Source organism: Rhinolophus sinicus, chromosome 18 (genome assembly GCF_057876585.1).
Source record: "Rhinolophus sinicus isolate RSI-liver-muscle chromosome 18, RSI-T2T, whole genome shotgun sequence".
Lineage (NCBI taxonomy): Eukaryota > Metazoa > Chordata > Mammalia > Chiroptera > Rhinolophidae > Rhinolophus > Rhinolophus sinicus.
The window spans coordinates 113,427,031-113,447,369 of record NC_142518.1 but is presented as its reverse complement, the minus strand read 5'-3'; the positions used below and the strand labels follow the sequence as shown (position 1 = coordinate 113,447,369).

Sequence of the window (20,339 nt, the reverse complement as noted above, 5' to 3'; positions counted from 1 at the left end):
GGACAGAAAAGCCTAACCAAATAAACACACTGAGGCAGGCACATGGTCTCCCTGAGTACAGTTTTAATATCCCAGACACAGCCAGAGCCAGCCCATCTTGGAGGATTTCTATGCGACAGGCCTTAAAAACCAACTCTTAACATTGGGACACCAGGATTCCCAAGTGACTGCAGTAGTTCCTCCTCTCAATTCCCCTGCCTGTTGGCTTGAATGCCATTTCCCATACTAGAAATTTAAACACTGCAAGGGAAGGGGATCCCCTCTAATTGTCAATTTCTTCAAAAGAAACTCCAATGCTTATCAAATCATCCAGGAAGTGTATCTGAATGTCCCATCTAAGTGTCCCCTGCTGAACAGGAGCCTACACCGTCGTGTACTGGCTGTTCCTTACCACAGTGGGAGTTATAAACATGTGTCAGCTGCTTTGATTATAGTGACTTATGAGCAGATCATCACATTATCACCTACAAATTATACAGGTAAGTGGCCAAGGCTTGGATAGCTTCTCAGGGGGAGCAACCTCTCTGTCCTATGACTGGCCATCGCAAGCCTCTAGCATACAGCATTCTCCTGCTAATTCCTGGTTTTCAGCAAAGAGACCCCCCCCCAGACTGGGCCTGAAGGCTGTGGTTTAACATTTCGGTTCACAAACCACTAGTGGAGTCCACAGGCTGAGCAGGCCTGGTACTGGCTGGATGGAAGCTCAGCACCCCATCTCAGAGAGCTCTTGGCTGGTCTAGAGAAAAAGGGAAGGAGGCAGATGGTGTATAAATACTTAATTCCAGCTGGAGCTCAACTGGCAAGAGGAAGGGTTTAGGTAGTATCCCAAGTCAACTGACCAGAAGAGAGTTGGTGCAAATTCTTTCTCCCTAGAGAAATTTTGAGTAAGATATGCTGCCCCTGGGGCATGGACCAGCTCCGGTCTCTATTGTACTAACACACCTCTATTGATGACAACACTGCAGGCTGTTTACCACTGAAATCATGGTTCTGACATGGAGGATTATGATAACACTGCTGCAGGTCCCAGGGCCAGAGAAAGTTGGGGGAAGATGGGGAGAAAAGGGAGAAAGGCAGGGAACAAATTCAGAGGGGACGGGATCAAGAAAGGGAGAGAAAGGGCAAAAAGAACAGGGAGAGGCTTAGAAGGAAGGAAAGGGATAAGAGTGGAAGGTAGAAAAAAGGGGCAGGAGGGGCATTCAGGAGGAGAGGAGGTAGGTGGCAGTAAGAGAGAGCAGAAAAGAGGTGCGATGAAAACTGGAGAACACTCAGCACAGTGCCTGGCACATAGTAAGTGCTCAATAAATGTCACTAGGAAGGTGCCATTATGATACTATACACTATTCAACAGATGAGGAGATTGAAGTTCAGGAAAGTTAAATCATTTACTCAAGGTCATACAGCTAGGGTTCAAGCTCATTACCTCACAACATGCATTCTCTACAAAGAAGGGAGGAAAAAAGAATGCAGCTCTGATGACAGGGTTTGGTGTTAGAGAGATCAGCAAATGATTTAGCTCAGAGTCCTTGTCTCTCTCTTTGGGCCTCAGTTTCCCCATCAGTACGCTGATGAGGCTAGCAGCAATTAGTGACTTTCAACTGGAGAAGTACTGCCTTCCTAGTGGGTGCTAAAAATGCATTGGGGCAGTTAGGGTTATCCCGGTGACTGGAATCCTATTTGGTATTTAGTGGGCAGGCACCAAGGATGTTAAACATATTCCAATGAAAAATTAGTCCTCCGAGAATGTCAACAATATCCAAAGTTAAAGAAACTTTGCTTTAGATGTTTCTAGAGACCCTAAGAGCTCTACCATGGTGGGTTCCTATGAGAAGAAGGGAGTACCTATTGTTTCAGGAGCCCTGTGGCTGGATGGGTCTAGAACCCTGACTCTGTGGGGAGTTCCTGTGGTACCATTTAATGAGACACCTGAGAATGGGCCAGAAAGCTGAGGTGGAGCACCACATACTTATGCAGAGGCAGAGAAGGAAATGAGCATTTAGAAAATAACCAACGATCACTTTGCAAAGGTTCAAAGATCTTAGGGCTCTGGATGGGGAGAGTGCTGCAGGGGCCCAGAAAGTTGATTCAGTCACTGGGGGGCAGCAAGAGGGTGGAGGTGAGAGAATAGGAAGGGGGCTTTTTAAAACTTGCCCCAGAAGATGGCATCACGGGTAACTCTCTGGGGATCAGGAAACCACAAAGTAGGTTGTACCAAAAGCCAAATGGTTATTCTTAGCCTCTGGCTATCGGGGCTGGCTGGGTTGTAAGAGGTGAACTGGGGACACTTATTTTCCCCCACATGGCAGTGCTGTACTGGAAGGAACTACTGGCGTGTAGAATTTATTTTAAGGCTCTTCTCTGTTGGAGGGCTGGAGGGGAGCGAAGGTCAATTCCTGCCCTGACCAAAGGGATTCTTGGTGGTAAGACTAGCTCAAGGTCCTTAGGAAGATTTTTTGGTAAGCTCCATTCACAATGCCATCAAGGGACCTCAAACAGCAGACATAGAGAAGATTCTCACTATTAGGGAAAGAGAGTATCACAAAGGTACCTCTTTTGTCATGCTTGCCCATTGTGGGCCAGGCATTTCACACCCAGTAGTTCCCATTGCAGTCATCATAATAAACCATTTTGAAAAGTTCTATTTTATTAGCAGATGAGGAAACTGAAGGTCAAGGACGTTAAGGGTCTTGTCCATAGACAATGATATAGGAAATAATGGAACAGATTTTAGTCGAGAAAAGTATCATTTCAAAATCTGGGCTCTTGGCCAAATTCATGAAGGATAAATAGAGCTGGTGGTAGGGCAAGTATTAATGAAGCCTCTTTTTAAGAGAAGTGAAGTGGCTGGGCCAAGGTCACATGGCCAGAGAGTGGTGGAGCTGCTTCCCCCTCTACTAACCACCATGACGCAGCATCAGAGCTGGGAATTCCATAGACATTGAATTCCCGTGCCAACATGCACTAGCTGTGTGGCCTTGGTGAGGCAGTTTATTTTGTTAAGCTTAATTTTCCTCATCCATTAAAAAAGATTATCTATAAAAAGGGGAAATCAGATTATCATGAGGGCTCAGTGAGAAAGGATTTAGAAAGTATCTAGTATAGTCCTGGCATAAAGGAGTTGCTCAATAAATGGTGACTGGCCGTAGCCCTTGGTGCAGCAAAGGGACCAAAGGATCTTTAGACCTCACAACTAGAGTCTCTATGCCCATTCCCCATGTTGCTCACAGTGAACGGGAGAGACCTGGATGTGAGTTTCTTAAATAAGCTACAAAGCAGGTCAGAAACATGGCCCAAATACCAGGGTTGGGTCTGGGGTGGGAAAGGGATGGCCTCAGTACCAACCTTCCTTACCTCATACCGGTCAGCCTTTTGGCTGGGCACAGCCACCTCAGATTGGGCAGGCTGGCAAGGGCCTCTACAGCCTCACCTATAGGTGAAAAGGGCTCATCACCACTGCTATTACCGTCCCCACCACCACCAACCAGGTCTGGCCAGGATGCTGTGTTTATGTGCGTGCTAGGCCCATGAACACTTACTCATTGAAAACCAGGTCAGGGGCAAAGTAGAGCATCCTGGAGTTGACATTGGTGAAAGACCGCCAGCCCATGGCAAACACCATAAGCCCCATCCAGGAGTATTGGATGACTGCCATCTGATCGTCCACGTGCAGGTTGCGGAAACCTAGAGATGGGGAAGAGACAATGGTCAGCTAGGGCCGAGATAGGCCGGCGCTCTGCTGTGCTGACAATCTCGGTTCCCAGGCAGCCTCTGAGGGGCCCCAAGAACCATCAGTGTTGGGGAGTAGGGTCAAAACACACTCTATGGTGGGGATAACATTCCTTGCCCTCTCCACTTCACTGAGCCACTCAAATGAGATGATGACGGACGCAGCCAGGGCATTGTCAGTTGGAAGAAAATAATAATCTAACAGTGACTGCTTACAATGAATAAACCCTTTTCTAAGCACATTACTTATATCAACTCATTTAATCATCACAACAATGCAATAAAGTAGGCACCATTATTATTCCCATTATGTGAATCAGGAAAAGTGAGTCACAGAAAGGTTAGGGAACTTGTCCAAGACCATAAGGCTAGTAACTGGGAGATCAAGTTCCAGAGCCAAATGGTTTGACTCCAAAGCTCTTAATCAACATGCCTTTCTGAAGCTGCAGGGTAATAACCATTTCTCCCACATGCACAGCACCTTTCACTTTACAAAGCTCTTTTCTAGCTGTAACCTTATTTGTTCTTCCGAAGAACCCTGGGAACAGGGTATTATTACACGTCAGCATATGGTGGGATACTTTGATAGCCACTGGCTTCTCCACACCACCTCAGGCTCCCTCTTTTCTCTGACACCCTTTCTTCGCTTCTCTGCACTATTTTCTGTTCAGCAAGTACCCTAGCCCTGCTAGTTTCCTACTCTGCTGCCAATCCTGCCCTAATGCCATCGTTAGACACAAAAAGGTGCCGTGTGACCTTCCTCCTTAGACTAGTTTCTTGTCGTTTGTCTTCTCATAATCTGGGATCTAGCTATTCTGAAAAACGTCGTTTATTGAACACAACATCCTTTCTTAGGCCTGTGTATCTCCACACAGGCAGTTGTCTTTGCCTGCAACGTGTTCCTCCCTCTCCAGGCTTTCCAGCCGATAAACACCCACTAAGCATCCCAGTCTTCACAGAAAGGCTACTTCCTCTGTGAAGCCTTTTCCTACTCGTCGCCTAACAGAACTTCGTGTAGCCCCACCTGATCAGAGCACTCATTACACAGTGTTAGCGTTTTATCTCTGTACACGTCTGTGTCCCCCACCAGACTTGGAGCTTCTAGAAGATGGGACCACCCCTTCTTATTCATCTTTTCCTCCCTAGTACATAGCACAGTGCAAATATTTGAGTAGGCATTTGCAAAATATTAACTAAATGGACTAAGGACCTCCAAGTTTTTTCATTTATAAAATGGCATGATCTCCAAATTCCCTCCTTTAAGCTCAGTGAACAGTCACCCAGATGCTACTGCACACTACTGCATGGGAAGGACAGATAAAGCTACGTGCTCCTGGGGGTCTGTAAACAGGTGGATACTTAAAGCATAGCCTCAGAGCTCATCCCCTACCAGTACCCCGTTTCTCCCCTCCCCAACAGATCCCAACTTATCTGAAAATTTGTCTTGCTATATACCTCATTAGCAATGCCTTCATGAGTTTAGATAATGCTTCTAACTTTCTTGTTGATGACCTCCTTCGGTCTCCACAAGAACCCTAGCTGGTAGGCAATGTGACGCTTATTTTGCCAACAAGGCAACTGAGAGCCAGAAAAGTTGACTGGCTTCCACAAGGTCATCTAGTTTCTTTGTGGCCGAACTGGCGCTAGTGTACAGGTGTTCTGCTTCTCCTCTCCAGTGTTCCTCGCACTGTACTGCTAAAGAACTACTGAGGAAATGAGCTTCTCTTACTTCTAGGCTTGGGCCTAAAGTCTATATTATCCAGACACATTGGTCTGCTTGGTTGGTCCTTATCCACGCATACACCCCACTGCACCCCCCTTTAGGTCCTAAGCCTACCAGGCATCGGGGACTCTGGTCTGGAGTCCCTTATATCACCATCCTTAGCTGCAATATTGGCTCCCAGATCTGAGCCTCCTATCTTCACTGTAGTGAGGTGCTGACAGATTCATCAGAACCTCAGACCCCAGAGTATTTCCTGCCTGAAGCCCCAGGATACCATGCCTGGTACTGGGTCTTCCAGTAGGAGGGAAAAAGCAGGGGCCAGGCATGGAGCATCCAAGGATCTCCTGGGGATGGGGCTTGCGAGCTTGAACACCGAACCTCTGAGGTGGGAGGCAACAGAAAGCAAGGAAAGCCTTGGTTGGTGAGTGTGCAAAGGTGAGGGCACCTACGGGCAGTGAGGACTGAGCTGTACTAGGACCAAGGAAGCTGTCAAAATGAATGTTTTCTTCCCTCCCTGAGATGAGAGAGCTAACAAAGAAAAGAAAAGAAGGGAAACTTCGTTTGTCTGTAACACTAACTACCAGACCTTAGTGAGAGTTGCTGAGCACTCCAGACTATTCACCGTGTACACGTCAGCGACGTAGTAAGCTAATGTTCCTATAGGTCTATCTGACTACAATACCTAACTCTTCTCTAATGTGCAGCCTTTAAAGTAGCCTGCTCAGAGAGCCTGGCTCCCAAGGGATGACTTGAAAAAACAGTAGCTTTGGCCTACAGGTTTCCTTCAGCACGCACTCACTCAACCCCTATTTAGCACTGTGTTAGAATGTTCTGGAGAAATGGAGAAGTCATTCTCAGGTTTGGAAACACACCAAACAGGTTAAAGGAGCAGAGGCAGTTTCTCTGAGACTCTGTTTTCCCAGTAGAATCCAATCAACATCATTTCTTAGCAATATGCAGTGAAAACCAGTACTTTCGTGTCGAGTCCAGGAGCACACATGCAAAGAAAGGCCAGGTAGGAAACATTTGCTGCTCTAGTGCACCAGACAGTCAACGTTTTCAAAGAAGATGATACATCCTTTGGACTCATGTAGGCATTAGCTTCTAGGCAAGATTGTTGGTAGCTTAAACTGATGGTAGTGAAACCAGTGGCTCGGCACTCAAGCATCGTTGCAATGACCCACCATCTACTATGTTTCAGCTACTGTACTATGTTGATAATTTGCAAGGTAGAGACTATTTTATCACCTTTAAATGAGGAAACAGAAGCACATGTAGGCATGTGCTTTGTTCAAGGTCACACAACTAGTGTATAGTTAAGATTCCAAAGCAGATACATCTGATTATAAATATATTGTGCATATAGTATGTCCTCACCTACCCTCAACTTAATAGTTATCATTTATTCACGTACCAGCTACTATACTAGGCAATTTACATATATCACCACCACCACCACAGAAAGCTTACAACAAAATTTATCTGGGCACAGGACAGGAACTCAATTTGTTGAATGAGCAAATAACTTGAACTTGTAGGGGATTATTGCTATTATAAACAATAGTTCTTATGAACATGGTAATTGGCTGTTTTGAAGCTATTCTTTTAAATGACCTAGGGTCAGAGATTATTCTCTTGGATGAGCTAGATGGTGAACTGATATTGACTTGCAGACCTGTTAATGTAAGGAGAGGACGTCCCATTCTGGGGGTTGGGCTGAGGAAAGCCAGTGACTACTTGTCATACAATTTCTGCCCAAATGACTTGCACCACATTATTGCTAAGACCACCAGAATAGAAAGCAGACAGTGTGAGCCCAAGTTCTGGCTCCACTTGTTAAGTAACCAAATGGAACAAGTTAGTGAACTTTTGTGAGCCTTGTCATTGGAAATGGAAATTATAGTCCCTATGATTCATAGGATTGCTGTGAGGATTAAATGGAATCATATATATGACAAGGTTTCTGTATCCCATAAAATGGAACAATTTAGGTGTTTGGCAACTGCTTGGAAAGATTAAACGGAATCTCTGTTACACACATGACATCAAGACATCCAGCTGAATACGTGATAAGAATTCAAACAACTCTCTCTTTTTTCCTTTTCTGTATTTTTTCCTCCCTTTGTGAACCCTCTGTTTTGGCACAGTGCATATGCAGCCAGAGTCCTTGGGCTTTCTTCCCAGTAATCTTACTGGCTAGTCAACCTCAGCTTCCCAAGCCAGGAAGGTGTTAGGAATGGTCTGCTGGCTATGACTGGGTCTCATGCGTTGGAAAGACAAAACAGGGGCATGGTGAGCAACATGAAATGTCACTGAAGGCAGGTATTCCACACTGTGACCCAAATGGCCTCTCACTGTAAAGCCAGGGCTATGGAACTATACCTGAAACGAATTTTTAAAAGAAGGAAAAATAGGGGCAAAACCCCGCTTTATGGGATTTTTATGAGGATCAAATCAGGTAATACATAGGAAACTGCTCTGTTCACTATAAATTTCCACCTGAATGGCAGTTATTATCAGAAGGCAGGTTGATCTTTGAGTCCACAAGAAGAGGTTTGGTTGTTGATGTTGCAAAAGACTCTGAATCATAGAGTTTTAGGATTTGAAGAACCCTTAAAGAATTTATGCTTCTCTGGTTTCCAAACCATATTCCCTGGAGTCCTAAGATTCTGCAAGACTGACTTGAGGCTTCTCAGTGAGGGAGAGGAACTGGCTGTAAACCAACCAGCTCCATTTGTATCCGTGTATGATGTTTTCAAGAAATAAAAGATTTGGCTGCTAAAGGAAAGTTTGTGAATCCTTGGACAGAGGATCTTTGAACTCTGATATTTTAATAATCAGTCCTGTTCAAACAGATGACCTAGGGAGGAAGTGAGTTCTCCATCACTGGAGATATCCAAGTAGAAGTTAGACAAATGCTTTGTATTTCTTTTAGTATAACCAAAAATTTCCTCCCACTATGATGCCTAAAGTATTTTAAAGAGCACTAAGAATTCCTTGAAGCAAAAATAAAAAACCATCAACTTATTTCAAACCACTCTTCACACATTACACAGATGGAGAAACTGAGATCCAGAAAGGGACGGGATTACACAATGAATTACCAGCCAAACTAAGACTAGAATCTAAGGGTTCTGATTGCCAACCCTACGTTCTTTCTACCGTATTATAAGGGTTTCCGCAGTCTGGATCCTAAAGTCAATATTCAAGATGGAATATCAGTCAGGCTCAAAACGATCTTTGGTTTCTCTTGTCAACAAATGAGAAACAAAAACTCATAGACACAGACAATAGTTTAGTGGTTACCAGAGGGTAAGGGGGGTGAGGGGTGGGGGGTGGGAGATGAGGGTAAAGGGGGATCAAATATATGGTGATGGAAGGAGAACTGACTCTGGGTGGTGAACACACAATGGGATTTATAGATGATGTAATACAGAATTGTACACCTGAAATCTATGTAACTTCACTAACACTTGTCACCCCAATAAACTTTAAAAAAACAAACAAACAAAAAACGATCTTTGGGGTGAGCCTGTGTATACACATGTAGAAGAGCACCTTAAGGCATATAAAGCACATGTCTATGAGATCTGGGATTATGGGGAAGTTTCCTCACCACGTCTGAGAGTTGAACATGGAAACATGATTGCTGCGTGCCATGTGAGGCAGATGGGACACTCCATAGTGCGGCTCTACTCCTTAACTTCTGAGTTTCCTTATTTTAAAAGGGGGGATTGTGCGCTTCTCTCACCTAGTAGGGTAATGGTGAGGACCGCACAAGTTAATGGGCAGGAGAGGACCGAGCATGGTGCCTGGCCCATAGGAGCATCCGTGAAATCTTATCTCCCTTACCCTATGCCCCCACTTCCTTCTCCTTACCAGGCAAGGCCTTCGCCCATTTGACCACATGTACAAGCTGTCTTTCACCCAGTTCGTTGAGACTAGACAGCAAGGCTGCGAAGGAGTCGGGCTGGTTATTGTCATGTCCAGCACACACCACGCCTGGCTCAATGGCTTCCAGGACATTCAGAAAGATGGGCTGACACTCGTAGCCTTCAATATGTGACACTGTCAGCTTCGGGGTTGTCTCCTCAGTGGGGCTGATGGCACTGGAAGCCTCCCCTTCCTCCTGTAGTTTCAGGTTACCGAGTTTCTTCAGCTTCCGTGCTATTGGGAATAAAGAGAAGCTTGGATTTATTATCCGTGGCCAAAAACATGCAGCACAGCTACCCTGTTAGAAAAGTGGCCTGAGCTAAGAAAATAAGGATGTGCATTCTTCTTGATCACAGACTCTAAACTCCTTAAGGACAAGTGCTCAGCTTAACACTGGTTGGAATGACTCATCATTCCAAATTCCTACTAAACTCAAACTTTCATATCTTGCTTTCTCCACAGTCCCCCAAAGGCAGCCTTCAGTATTCATACCTCGAACCTTCAATTAACTCATTCACTAATGTAGTCATGATTCATTCATTCATTCATTCATTCATTCATTCCACAGAGATTCATTGTTAATCCTGTTCTTCTGGGTGACACAGGTCCTAACCTAGACTGGTAGAAGAGAAATCAAGACCCACAGAAAGTTCTAGAAAATGTCAAACTGGTAAATGTTACAACAGTGGCATTAAGAAAAGAGAAAGACAATAATCTCTCTGCACAGGTGGGATCAGGAAATGCTTTACAGTGGGCCTTTCACCTGGACCTTGAAGAATTGTGAGAATTTCACCAGGCAGAGATGGATGGAAAGGGCGTAAACAAAAGCACTGGGAGTGTTTGGGGGAACCAGTTAGAGACTGGTATGGTGGGAGTGTATATTGCATGTGTGGGTAACATGGCTACCTGTGAAGGTGAAAACAACAGTGGGGCCTGATTTTAGAAGGACGTGGATATCATATTAAGAAGTTTGGTCTTTATCTTATAGGTGACAGGCAAATACAGAATGTTTTAAATCAAGAGAGTGATGTACTTGTGTCCATGCCTAACACGTCTAACTCATTGCTTGGGAAACAAACTAGAAAGGCAGACCTATTGAAGAACTCGACTTATTTTTTGGCTCCCTAGGGGTACCAAAAAGTACAGTGACTTGGATTTTAATTCTCTCTCTCTCTCTCTACACACACACACACACACACACACACACACACACACACACACACACCTTTAATAGATGAAAAGGTTGTCGGGCACTTATATGTATGTTATTGGAGATGATCAAGCAGAGAGAAGATTCACAATGGTTAAGAATTCAAGCATCAAGCCTCAGATGGGAATGAGTTTTTTTAATGGCATATGAGTGTCCCTTTCCACCCTCACACCACCAAATTATATCATCCCACCTTGTGCTAAAGAAATTGGAATTTTCTGGTATTGCAGTATTTCACATTGAACACTATAACAACTCAGATATTGTAAGATATGACACCCATAGTGAATATGGACTGTAACACACATATTGATTTTCTTCTTTAGCAAAGGGGACAGGGAGAAACTGAAGGGCTAAAATCTCCAATAGTGTCAAAGAAATAATAGAATGTCCTTGCCTCTAATCTGTCTGTAAAACAGGAAACATGCTAGGAGGCAGCCACTAAAAATGATGATGGAAATAACATTATTTAAAACAACAATAACCCAAAACTCAAACCCTAAAAATACTATATAGTCGCGGGTATGTAAATTATAGCCCAGGGAATATAGTCAGTGGTATTGTAATAGCTACGTACGATGTCAAACCGGTAGTAGACTAGTGTTGTTTTGTACACCTGAAACTATTAATAAAAAAATAAACATGCTTTAGAGACTGATAAAAACTAAGATGTAGCTACAGTGTAAAATCTAATATGAATGGCAGTTCCTCCTTACTAGGGAATTGAATATTTTCACATGACTAAGGAAACTATTTTGGTTCTCCTTTGCCTGAGTTTTCCTCATTCATTTGTGCATTTTGTGTGGTTTGCTGACCACATTCTGTGTTTGACTACTGATACATATCTTAGTTTTCCACACCAACCCATGTTAGATAAATCAGTCTCTCTGTTTGCAAATTGTGTAAAGTTTTAACATTAAAATAAGAAGTCATAATAAAAAAGAACCATCCTCTCCCTCCTTGCTTGCACACACACAATTTAGAGGTCCTTGGGCATACTGATGTTTACTTCTCTAGCATTTATATTGGCAGAAATATAAATAATTGAAAAAGTCATAACTCTGAGGCCTAGTATAGGCAGATGCACCGGACAGACCATAAACCACTTTATCTCTAATCCCTTTAAAATAATAATAAATTTTAAAAGGTTTAAAACAAAGAGAGAAATGGATTGCTCAATGTACATGGATAAATACAACAAAACCTGTTGCTGATCTGCTTCTGGCTCCTGCAGAAAAAGACACTTATCTGAAACTGACTTCCACGTCTAATTAGAGAAATAAGTCCAGTAATGCAAAGTCCAATCACGGTACAACTCAGTAAATCAATGCAAAGCGTGGATCACTTGTTTGGATCCACAACTACGGTCTGGGAGGGAAAATGGTAGGGTTGGTGGTGCAAGAGGAACACAGAGAAGAGCTCAGGGTAAACAAGGGAGTCTGGAAAACCAACCCAGAGTGTAAGATGACCTTGCCCAGCAATCATTTCTGCAAGGACTGGGCACAGTCAGTAATGAGATATGTATACCCACTGACAACTCCCACCTCCCACCTCCCACCCAGAGAACAGGCTGGAAAGGATGGTACAGGATAAGCCCATCTTTTCACAGAGCTAGAGGCCTGGCCTCACAATATCTTCTCATCTGGTGAACCCACTGTTTTGAGAGGTAGACCCCCTTTTCCCCATTACTGGCAATTTCTGGCCTTGAGATCAGCAGTTGCCAGACCACGCAGCTCCCCTTCAAGCCTGGGAGAGGACAGAGACATAAGTAGCCCTGTGTCTGGTTACGAAAAGAAATAAGGATAACTCCTTTTTCAGGGCCTCCTACGTACTTCACTTCATGAACACATTACATCATGTAATTCCACAATGAGCTTATGAGGTTAGGAATATTTCCTATCCCTGTTTTGCAAGTGATTAAACTGAGGTTAACACAGCTAGCAAGAAAGAGAACCCAGTCCTCTGAACCTGGTCTGCTGACTACAAAGCCCATGTTCTTTCTGCTCTATCATGATGCCACCCCAAGGAGTCTGAAGCCCTTAAGCCTACTTCTAGCATTAATAGCAGAGTTGAAGAGTGGGGCTGGGGTTATATTTTTCCTGTCTTCTAGCCTCACACTTTACTTTAAACTTCAGTAACTAGTATCAAATCCAGAATGGCAGAGGCAGGAGGTTGTGAAAATACTCCAGTCATGTGTCCAAAGTACAAACAGGTTTGGGGTACCACAGTGGCCTAAATATTCATAGCATGACAAAACAGGAAGCGTCCTTAGAAATCATCTCATCCAGCGGGTCACAGATTCAATACACCTTCAGGATCTACACAGGTAATATTGCGGTGTGTGTGTGTGTGTGTGTGTGTGTGTGTGTGTGTACGCATGTGCACTTTGAATCTAAACTGTTCACTTGGGCAGCTGTGCAATTTGCTGTGCCCTACTCATTGTATTGAAAAAAAAGAAAATAATGCTAAGTGAAATAACTCACACAGAAGAAGTCAAGAACCATATGTGGGATATAAAACTGAAAGCAACAAGTGAACAAGACAAAGAAACAAAAACTCACACACACAGACAGCAGTTTAGTGGTTACCAGAGGGTAAGGAGGGAGCGGGGTGGTAGATGAGGGTAAAGGGGATCCAATATATGGTGATAGAAGGAGAACTGACTCTGGGTGGTGAACACACACAATGCAACATACAGATGATGTAATACAGAATTGTACACTTGAAACCTATATAATTTTACTAATCATTGTCACCCCAATACATTTAATAAATATTAAAAAATCCACAGAATTTCCCACAGATGAATCCATGGATTTTTCTAAAAGGTGTAGGGGCCCACAGAGCAGTTGGTGCTGGTGCAGCCAGTGAGGTCTGCTCTGTGAACTTGACGCTACCACCAATGACTCACATCTCAGTGGGGTGGTGACTTGTGGACCTGAGCAAAATTCTTACAAGCAAGATCAATATGTGCAGACACTGTGGGGAGAGTCCATCAACATGAAATAAGTCCAGTTCTCTAAGGAGCAGTAATGAGAACGTGGTCGGTATTTTCTAACCCTCCTGCTCCAGATTGATGTGGCATCTGCCTGAGGAAGAGGAGCTGCATTCCTGCTCGCATCTGGGGCCTGGTAATGTGCTGGCCCTGTGGCCAGAGTGGCTCCAGCTGCACCAGGTGTTCTGGCCTCTTGGCCCACAAACAGTGACTGTACTGAGCGTAGATGAAGTCAGATTGCATTCATTCCCTCTGTGCAGTGCAGCCGGCATGTTGCTGGATGACTTGGAATGCTGGCCAATGGGGCTCGGTTGTTACTCAATTACCAAGGCCTTGTTTTCTGCCATGAAGGCCACCCCCGCACCCTTTCTGCCTCCTGGTCCTGAGCCCCACATGAGGTACAGGCCTGCAAGCTCCTGAGTTATGGCAGAGACCCGTCGGTTTCTAAAAATTGAGTGAAGTCGGGAAAAAGGAAACATTAAGGCAGACAGTTCTGATGGTGTGTGAGGTGCTTTATGTCTATTCCCTGTCGTTCAATCTGAGGTCAGAGCAGTGACAAGAGAGGGCCACTGGCAAGGTACTTTCCCATCCCTACCTTACTCTTAGGGGATTGGAGCTGCTGACATGATGCCTGGATCCCACAAGGAACTGTCGTGTGAGCCAGTTGGCATTAGACTCCTGGGAAGACTGTCTCTCCAGCCCCAGTCCTTGCCACATCAAGATAGAGGCATTATTGTCCATGGGCAAAGGAGAGGCAAGGTGAGCTGAAGTTTCCAAAGTCTTAGAAAGTTTCAGTCCCTCTCCCTAAGGTCCGGGACGTTTCTCTTCCTGATATCTCACCGTGGAATTTGGAACATAACAGAATCACTTTCTGTGGTAGGTAGACTTCTAAGATGACCCCCAAGACTCCCAGCCCCCAGTGTATACATAACTTCTTCCAGTTATTAATCTAAGCGCTGTTGTGAAAGAATTGAGCAGATATAATTAGGGCCACAATTCGGTTGAATGTTAAGGATGGTGACCTTTGATGGGCCTGGCCTAATCAGGTGAGCCCTTAAGAGGGACTGGGCTGTTTCTGAAAAGACATTCATGGAGTCAGGGGGATTTGACATAAGAAAGCTTCTGTGTCGTTGGCTTCGTAAGTGAAGGAGTCCACATGGCAGTGACAAAGGGACTAGGAACCTAAATCCTACAAATGTAAGAAACTGAATCCTGCCCTAATCACATGATTTCCTCCGTAAGAGATATTGAGCTGAGGACCCAGTCCCGTTCTGTCTGACTTACATAAATGTGAGCTAATAAATGGGTACTCTTTGAAGATGCTAAATTTGTGGTCATTTGTTATGCAGCAACAGAAAAGTAATTCACTTTCTTACAGAAGTGTGGTATAAGATGATTTGGGGTTCAAATCCTAGCTCTGTCCATTACTAGCACGATAGCTTTGAGCCCCATTGCTTAGCTTTTGTGAGATTCAGTTTCCTCATTTGTAAAATGGGGCTGCTACCACCTAGTTTTTAGGATACTTGCAAGAATTAAATAAGAGAGAATGCCCTCAGAATGGTTTCTTTACTCTCCATCCTTTTCTGAAGAGTAGGGAGTGAATGCCTTGTGGGAAGGGAAGCGTAACACATTATGAAATGAAAAACAGTAACAGAGTTTCTTCTGCACATAGCTGTCTATAAAACTGAATTCAGGTCTTAAGTGCAATTTTAAATGCTAGGTAAACATAAAGGTATCTTAGGTACAGGTCTGCAAATTCTTTGTAAAAACAGAGTGGGCTGTAATTATGTGAGTGAGTGTGTGTGTGTGCGCAGGTACTTATATATTGTCATCCTAAAACACAGGAGTCATGAACTCAAATACCTTCATTAGTCAGGCAGAAATGTAAATGAGTAAAACATAAATAGGGTGGGCTGGGAACAGTAAATCTGACTGATGCCCTGCCTAGAGGCAGTCCATGTCAATTTTCTAAACAAAGACTCTGCTGGACATACAGAATTCTGTAAGTGAATTTTGGTCTGGGCCAAGCCATTTTGTGGTTCTGGCTAAAATCATGCCAACCATCTTTCCAGCCACTAGGATTAGAGTCAGGGGACATCACTGTACAACTTCAGGCTTAGGAGGTCAGAGGAACACTGGACGAAGATGCAGGGGAGCCCAGTGAGCGACCTCAGGAACATCTCTGTCCTTCTTTGGCTCTTTGTTTCCTCATACATGCATATATGAAGGGCGGTAGTTCAAAGCAAAGAAGCTGGAGTCCAACTGTCTCAGCTGTGGGCCTGGCTCTGTTGCTTACTAGCTGTGTGACTTTGGGCAAGACTTAGCTTCTCTGTACCTCAATATCCTCACCTGTAAAATGGGGATGATATTAGTACCAAATAAATAAGGTCATTAACTATAAATCTAGACACTGTGGTGGTATCTGAGAGTGGAGGGAAGATTCTACACCACCAGAAGGATCGAGGCATGGTGAAAAATGCCCTGAACTTAAGGAGGCAAAATGCAACGATGACATCGAAATTCTACAATGTTGTTCACAATAAAGGGTTTATTATTATTATTTAGAATCTTGTGGGACATGTGACCTTGAACATATCCCTTGATTTCTCGTACACCTCATTTTTCTCCTCTGTATAATGGTGACAATCTGACCTGACCACCGCTGAGGTCTATTATTGGAAGGAAATGTCAGTTCAAATGCTCTGTGTCCTATAAAAGCGTATGCCAGTGGGCAGACTATGATATTTTCCAAGAATGGATCTCTTGCTAGAAAACATTCTGGACAACTGCTCAGGGTCGCAACCTATTAGAACGATTACATCCTATCTCAGGCAATTGGTCTCAAGCCAAAAGTGAAGGGCCAATGTGACAGGTTTCAGAATGCTAAGATAATAACAGGATCTCACAGGGTTGTGTAATTTTCCCTAAGACAATGCATGTAAGGTTCTTGGCACAAAGTAAATTCTGTAGGCCAAGAAATGATGCCCTTACTCTTGCTAGCTGCTTAGCCCCACCTTGCTCTACTTCATCCTCTTTTTATCTCAAGCAGGTGAACTTCTTTCTGGAAAAGCCTACTGATGAAACATATCATTTCCACAGAGATTGAGATCAATTAGGGCAGAGAATCAGAGTTCATTAAACTAGTACAGCAGTAGAGCCACAAGGGTTCTACGAGTTTCTTTAAGGGCCCTTGAGAGGAGACAAAGTGGGCCAAAGCATGTGGCTCCACTAAGCCCACCTTCTTCCAAAGCAGAGTAGTGGTGCTTTATTCTGCATCTACGTTTGGGACTCCATGTCAGGTATCGTTTGAAGAAAAGTTCACGTTGCCAAGGAAATGTTTGAAGGCCCCAACTCTCGAATGTCCCTGCTCTCCCATCCCAACCAATCCTTATTTGAAAGATGAGTAGACTGAAGGCCAAAGCTAAGTCTAGTCCAACGTCACATAGCTTGGTAGTAGCCAGGCAGGAACTAGAGCCAGGCATCCTGACTGCTAGGGTGGTATTCTTTCCATTTCATCAGGTCGAGTAGCATGTTAATGGGCAAAAGACTTAGTTGGAGATGAGTGGTGAACAACTAGAAGAGGGACAAGAGACAGGGAAGAGAGAGCCAGTACTTGGCATGCATGGAGTGAGAGATTAGTGGGGGGCATCCAAGTGTAAGTGCACGCTAATAAGTATAGATCAAATTCTCTCAGGCAAGAGGGCTCTTAGGTCCTTCCACCTACACCCCATTCTCCTCCCCATCCAAATTTGGAGTTGGAGGACTAGCCAGGGAAAAGAATATCAAATTTTATCTTTCAAGGTTTATGTTGGACTATTTAGTCTAATGGTTTTTAGTTCATGGAGGAGTAAATGTAATTAATAATAGAATGATATGCAATGCTCCAGATCCTTGCCAAAGCACAGGATCTGGCAGAAAATATCTCCACGTCTCCTCTCTCTGTCTACTGAGCCAGAAGAAAGGAGCTCACTGTCCAGATGCCATCCTGGGTGAGGGGCACAAGGTCATTACCAAGAAGCTTGGAAATGCTTTCACATACCAGGCTTTTCCACTGGAAAAAATAACCACACAATTTAGAGCATACATGCTTTTACAATTACATTTAAACTGACATTAAAAACAAATGTGAAACAGTCTAAGCTGAACAGGTCAGGATGACCTGGAAAGCAAACGAGAGGGGGAAAAAAAAAAAGAAGATAAAAAGGCCCAATGTTAACAGCATTAATTCTGTCAGTCTGTTGTATGTAAAAAAAAAAAAATACCACTGGTGTATTAATGGTCTTATTAAAGGAAAATTCACTATCAGAAATATGGAATGTTCAAACAAATAGAAAGCAGTTAAAAAATAAACCACAGTAGCTTTTCAGTTCACATTAGGGAACCTCTTGGTGGTGTGGAGATTAAAATTCCGCCCCTAAGAGGGGGAAAGTCCCCTCCCTCCTAAAGGCCTTCCTTGGCTTTTCTCCAGAATGTTGCTTAGTCAGAGGAAGGAGAAAGAACTGTGTGTGCACGTGCATGTGAGTGTGTGTGTGCGTGTGCGTGGTGTGTGTGTGTGTGTGTGTGTGTGTGGCGTGCGTGCGTGCGTGTGTGTGTAGGTGGAGACTGGAAAAGGAAGAGAGTGGAAAACGCAGGCCCCCGGCAAGACAGGAAGTGTGCTTCTGATTCTCCTATTTGTCTGCCCCAAAGAGCCCAAATCCCCGAGAGGAAAACTGCTTTCAATATGGAGGCTCTGGGGCCGAGATAGCATAGCAAGATAATAGAAACTCTTAAGTGCCTGTCCTCTTACATCAATGCGAAGTTTGAGGCTGGCTGGGGAGAAATTCAAGGCCTTATACCTAATGGAGAGGCAAGCAGATGATGGAGTGAGCAGTGGGGGAGTGTGGGGGCACTAATGCTACAGGTGAGAGATACAGTCTGATCCCCTTTTCACCATCATCCTAACTTTAACAGGAAACAAGTAGACACTGGTTCTTATATTTTGCCTTCCTCACTGTTTATGAAAGGTGTGTGTGTGTTCCTGAAATAGAGTCGCCTTGACTTTGGGTACAGGGAGAAAACAAACTGTCTGACTCTAGTCTCCTGGTCTGTTTGAAGAGGGGCTTCTTGTGGCAGCTCTTCCAGGAGAAGCAGAAATCAGGTCCTTGTTTACTGAACTTTTGTGGGCTGGCTACCACCTTCAGCTCAGTGATGAGGCCTGAGGTTAAGATCTAGGTCATTGGCACCGGTCCAGAGGCATGGAGGTAAGGGGAAACTAACGAACTGCCTAATATCCAAGTGAAAATGGCCACGGGAGCCTCAGACAGGCACAGTGGCTGCTTGTTCAAGGTAGCACTTTGAGTCTCATCAGCAAAGGTTCTTCCCAGCAGCCCACTGTGCAAAGCAAGCAACCTGAGTCAGTGTCTGGCTGCCATCACACACAATCAGCAATAATCAAAAAGTACTGTGCTAAGGCCCAGTGATAATGCAGGAAACAACAATCACAACACGACTCCATAGATGGAGCTGCTACTACTTCCTGGGAGGTAGGGAAACACCACCAGCCCCATGGCGGAAGGTCATCATGTAAGAGAGTAGCCACCAGCCCCAACGTCAGAGTCTGTGTGCAGGAGCAAGGGTTTAAGCACCTAAGGTTCAGATTCCAGGTGTTTCTCGGCTATCCACTAGGCTCTAGAAGTCTCATTCTGAATGAGGCAGATCAGCCTTTCTTCAGTGTCTGGTCATTTTGAGATGTTTGCCGTTGTCAGTTTGCAATTTTTCTAATGTGAAAAACAGACACTGTTGAATGTAGCAACTTAAAGATGGGCTTGCACCTAGCAGGCCGAATAATCAGATACCTGAGTCAGGTCTTCTGACATAGGAGGCAGCGTGCAAAACTGGGGAGATGGGGTGGCTGCCAGCTTGGACTGGGGGTTTCCTTTTCTCTTTTCCTACCAACCTGTAAGACAGAGGTGAGATGAGGTATGGAAAACTCTTTACTTGCAGTTTTTTTCCCCTTCTTTTCTGCTTTATTGACAAATATACTAAAGATCATATATATGTGTTTGCATGAGCCTCTCTGTACACAGTGAGTGAAAATTAGGGGGGTAGAGGGAGGATGTGGAGGGAGAAAAGGGAGGTGGAATTTAACAGTCTCATTACAGCCACTCAGAACCCAACAAAGACTCCCTATTCGGTCTTCTGAATTTCTTGCAGCAGCCAAACAATTCCATTATATTACAAGCGTTATTACTCAGCTTGGAGATGGGAATGCTTCAAAATTAATGTCTGTGTGCCTAACAGCTCACTAATCAAAGCTTCCATGCCTCATTTTCCACCATGGGGAGAGTCCTCAGTCTCTTTCAGTTTTATTGTGGCCAGCATGACATACCACACTGTGCAGGCCTGGGCTGGTGACCTTTTGTCTTGGCCAAGATCCAGATTTTCTTCTTAGTTCCAAATGCCAGTCCAAGTTTTCTGCAGGTGGTTTCTTCAGGATTGGTGCTTACATATTTTTTTTTAATTGCTAACTGCTAGAAGGCTGAAATGTCCCTCAACAATCAATTTTCACTTCAGCCACAGAACCATTGCTCCAATGGGGGTATTAAACAGGAAAAAGAAAGACATTTCTAGGCTTGGCTTAAGAGATCTAAAAAGTGTAGGAAGGATTAACTGAACTGAGTAAAATGGAATCTGATTCCAAAAGAGGTGATCCAGGGTAGTGATGCCATTTCCAGTTTACTTCCTAGGTATATTTTGTCATGGAAATATTATCA

General features: G+C 44.2%; 1 protein-coding gene across 3 annotated transcripts in view; it reads right to left on the bottom strand.

The window, feature by feature from the left end:
* The window catches only part of AR (androgen receptor), a 182,325-nt gene that overhangs the window by 13,635 nt on the left and 148,351 nt on the right, over positions 1–20,339 (bottom strand). For all 3 annotated transcript variants that reach the window (XM_019716788.3, XM_074324334.2, XM_019716790.3), the window contains exons 4-5: positions 9,329–9,616; positions 3,537–3,681 (exon numbers count right to left, since the gene is read on the bottom strand). In XM_019716788.3, the coding sequence (XP_019572347.2) occupies positions 3,537–3,681; positions 9,329–9,616 (433 nt within the window). The remainder of the gene's footprint in view (positions 1–3,536; positions 3,682–9,328; positions 9,617–20,339) is intronic.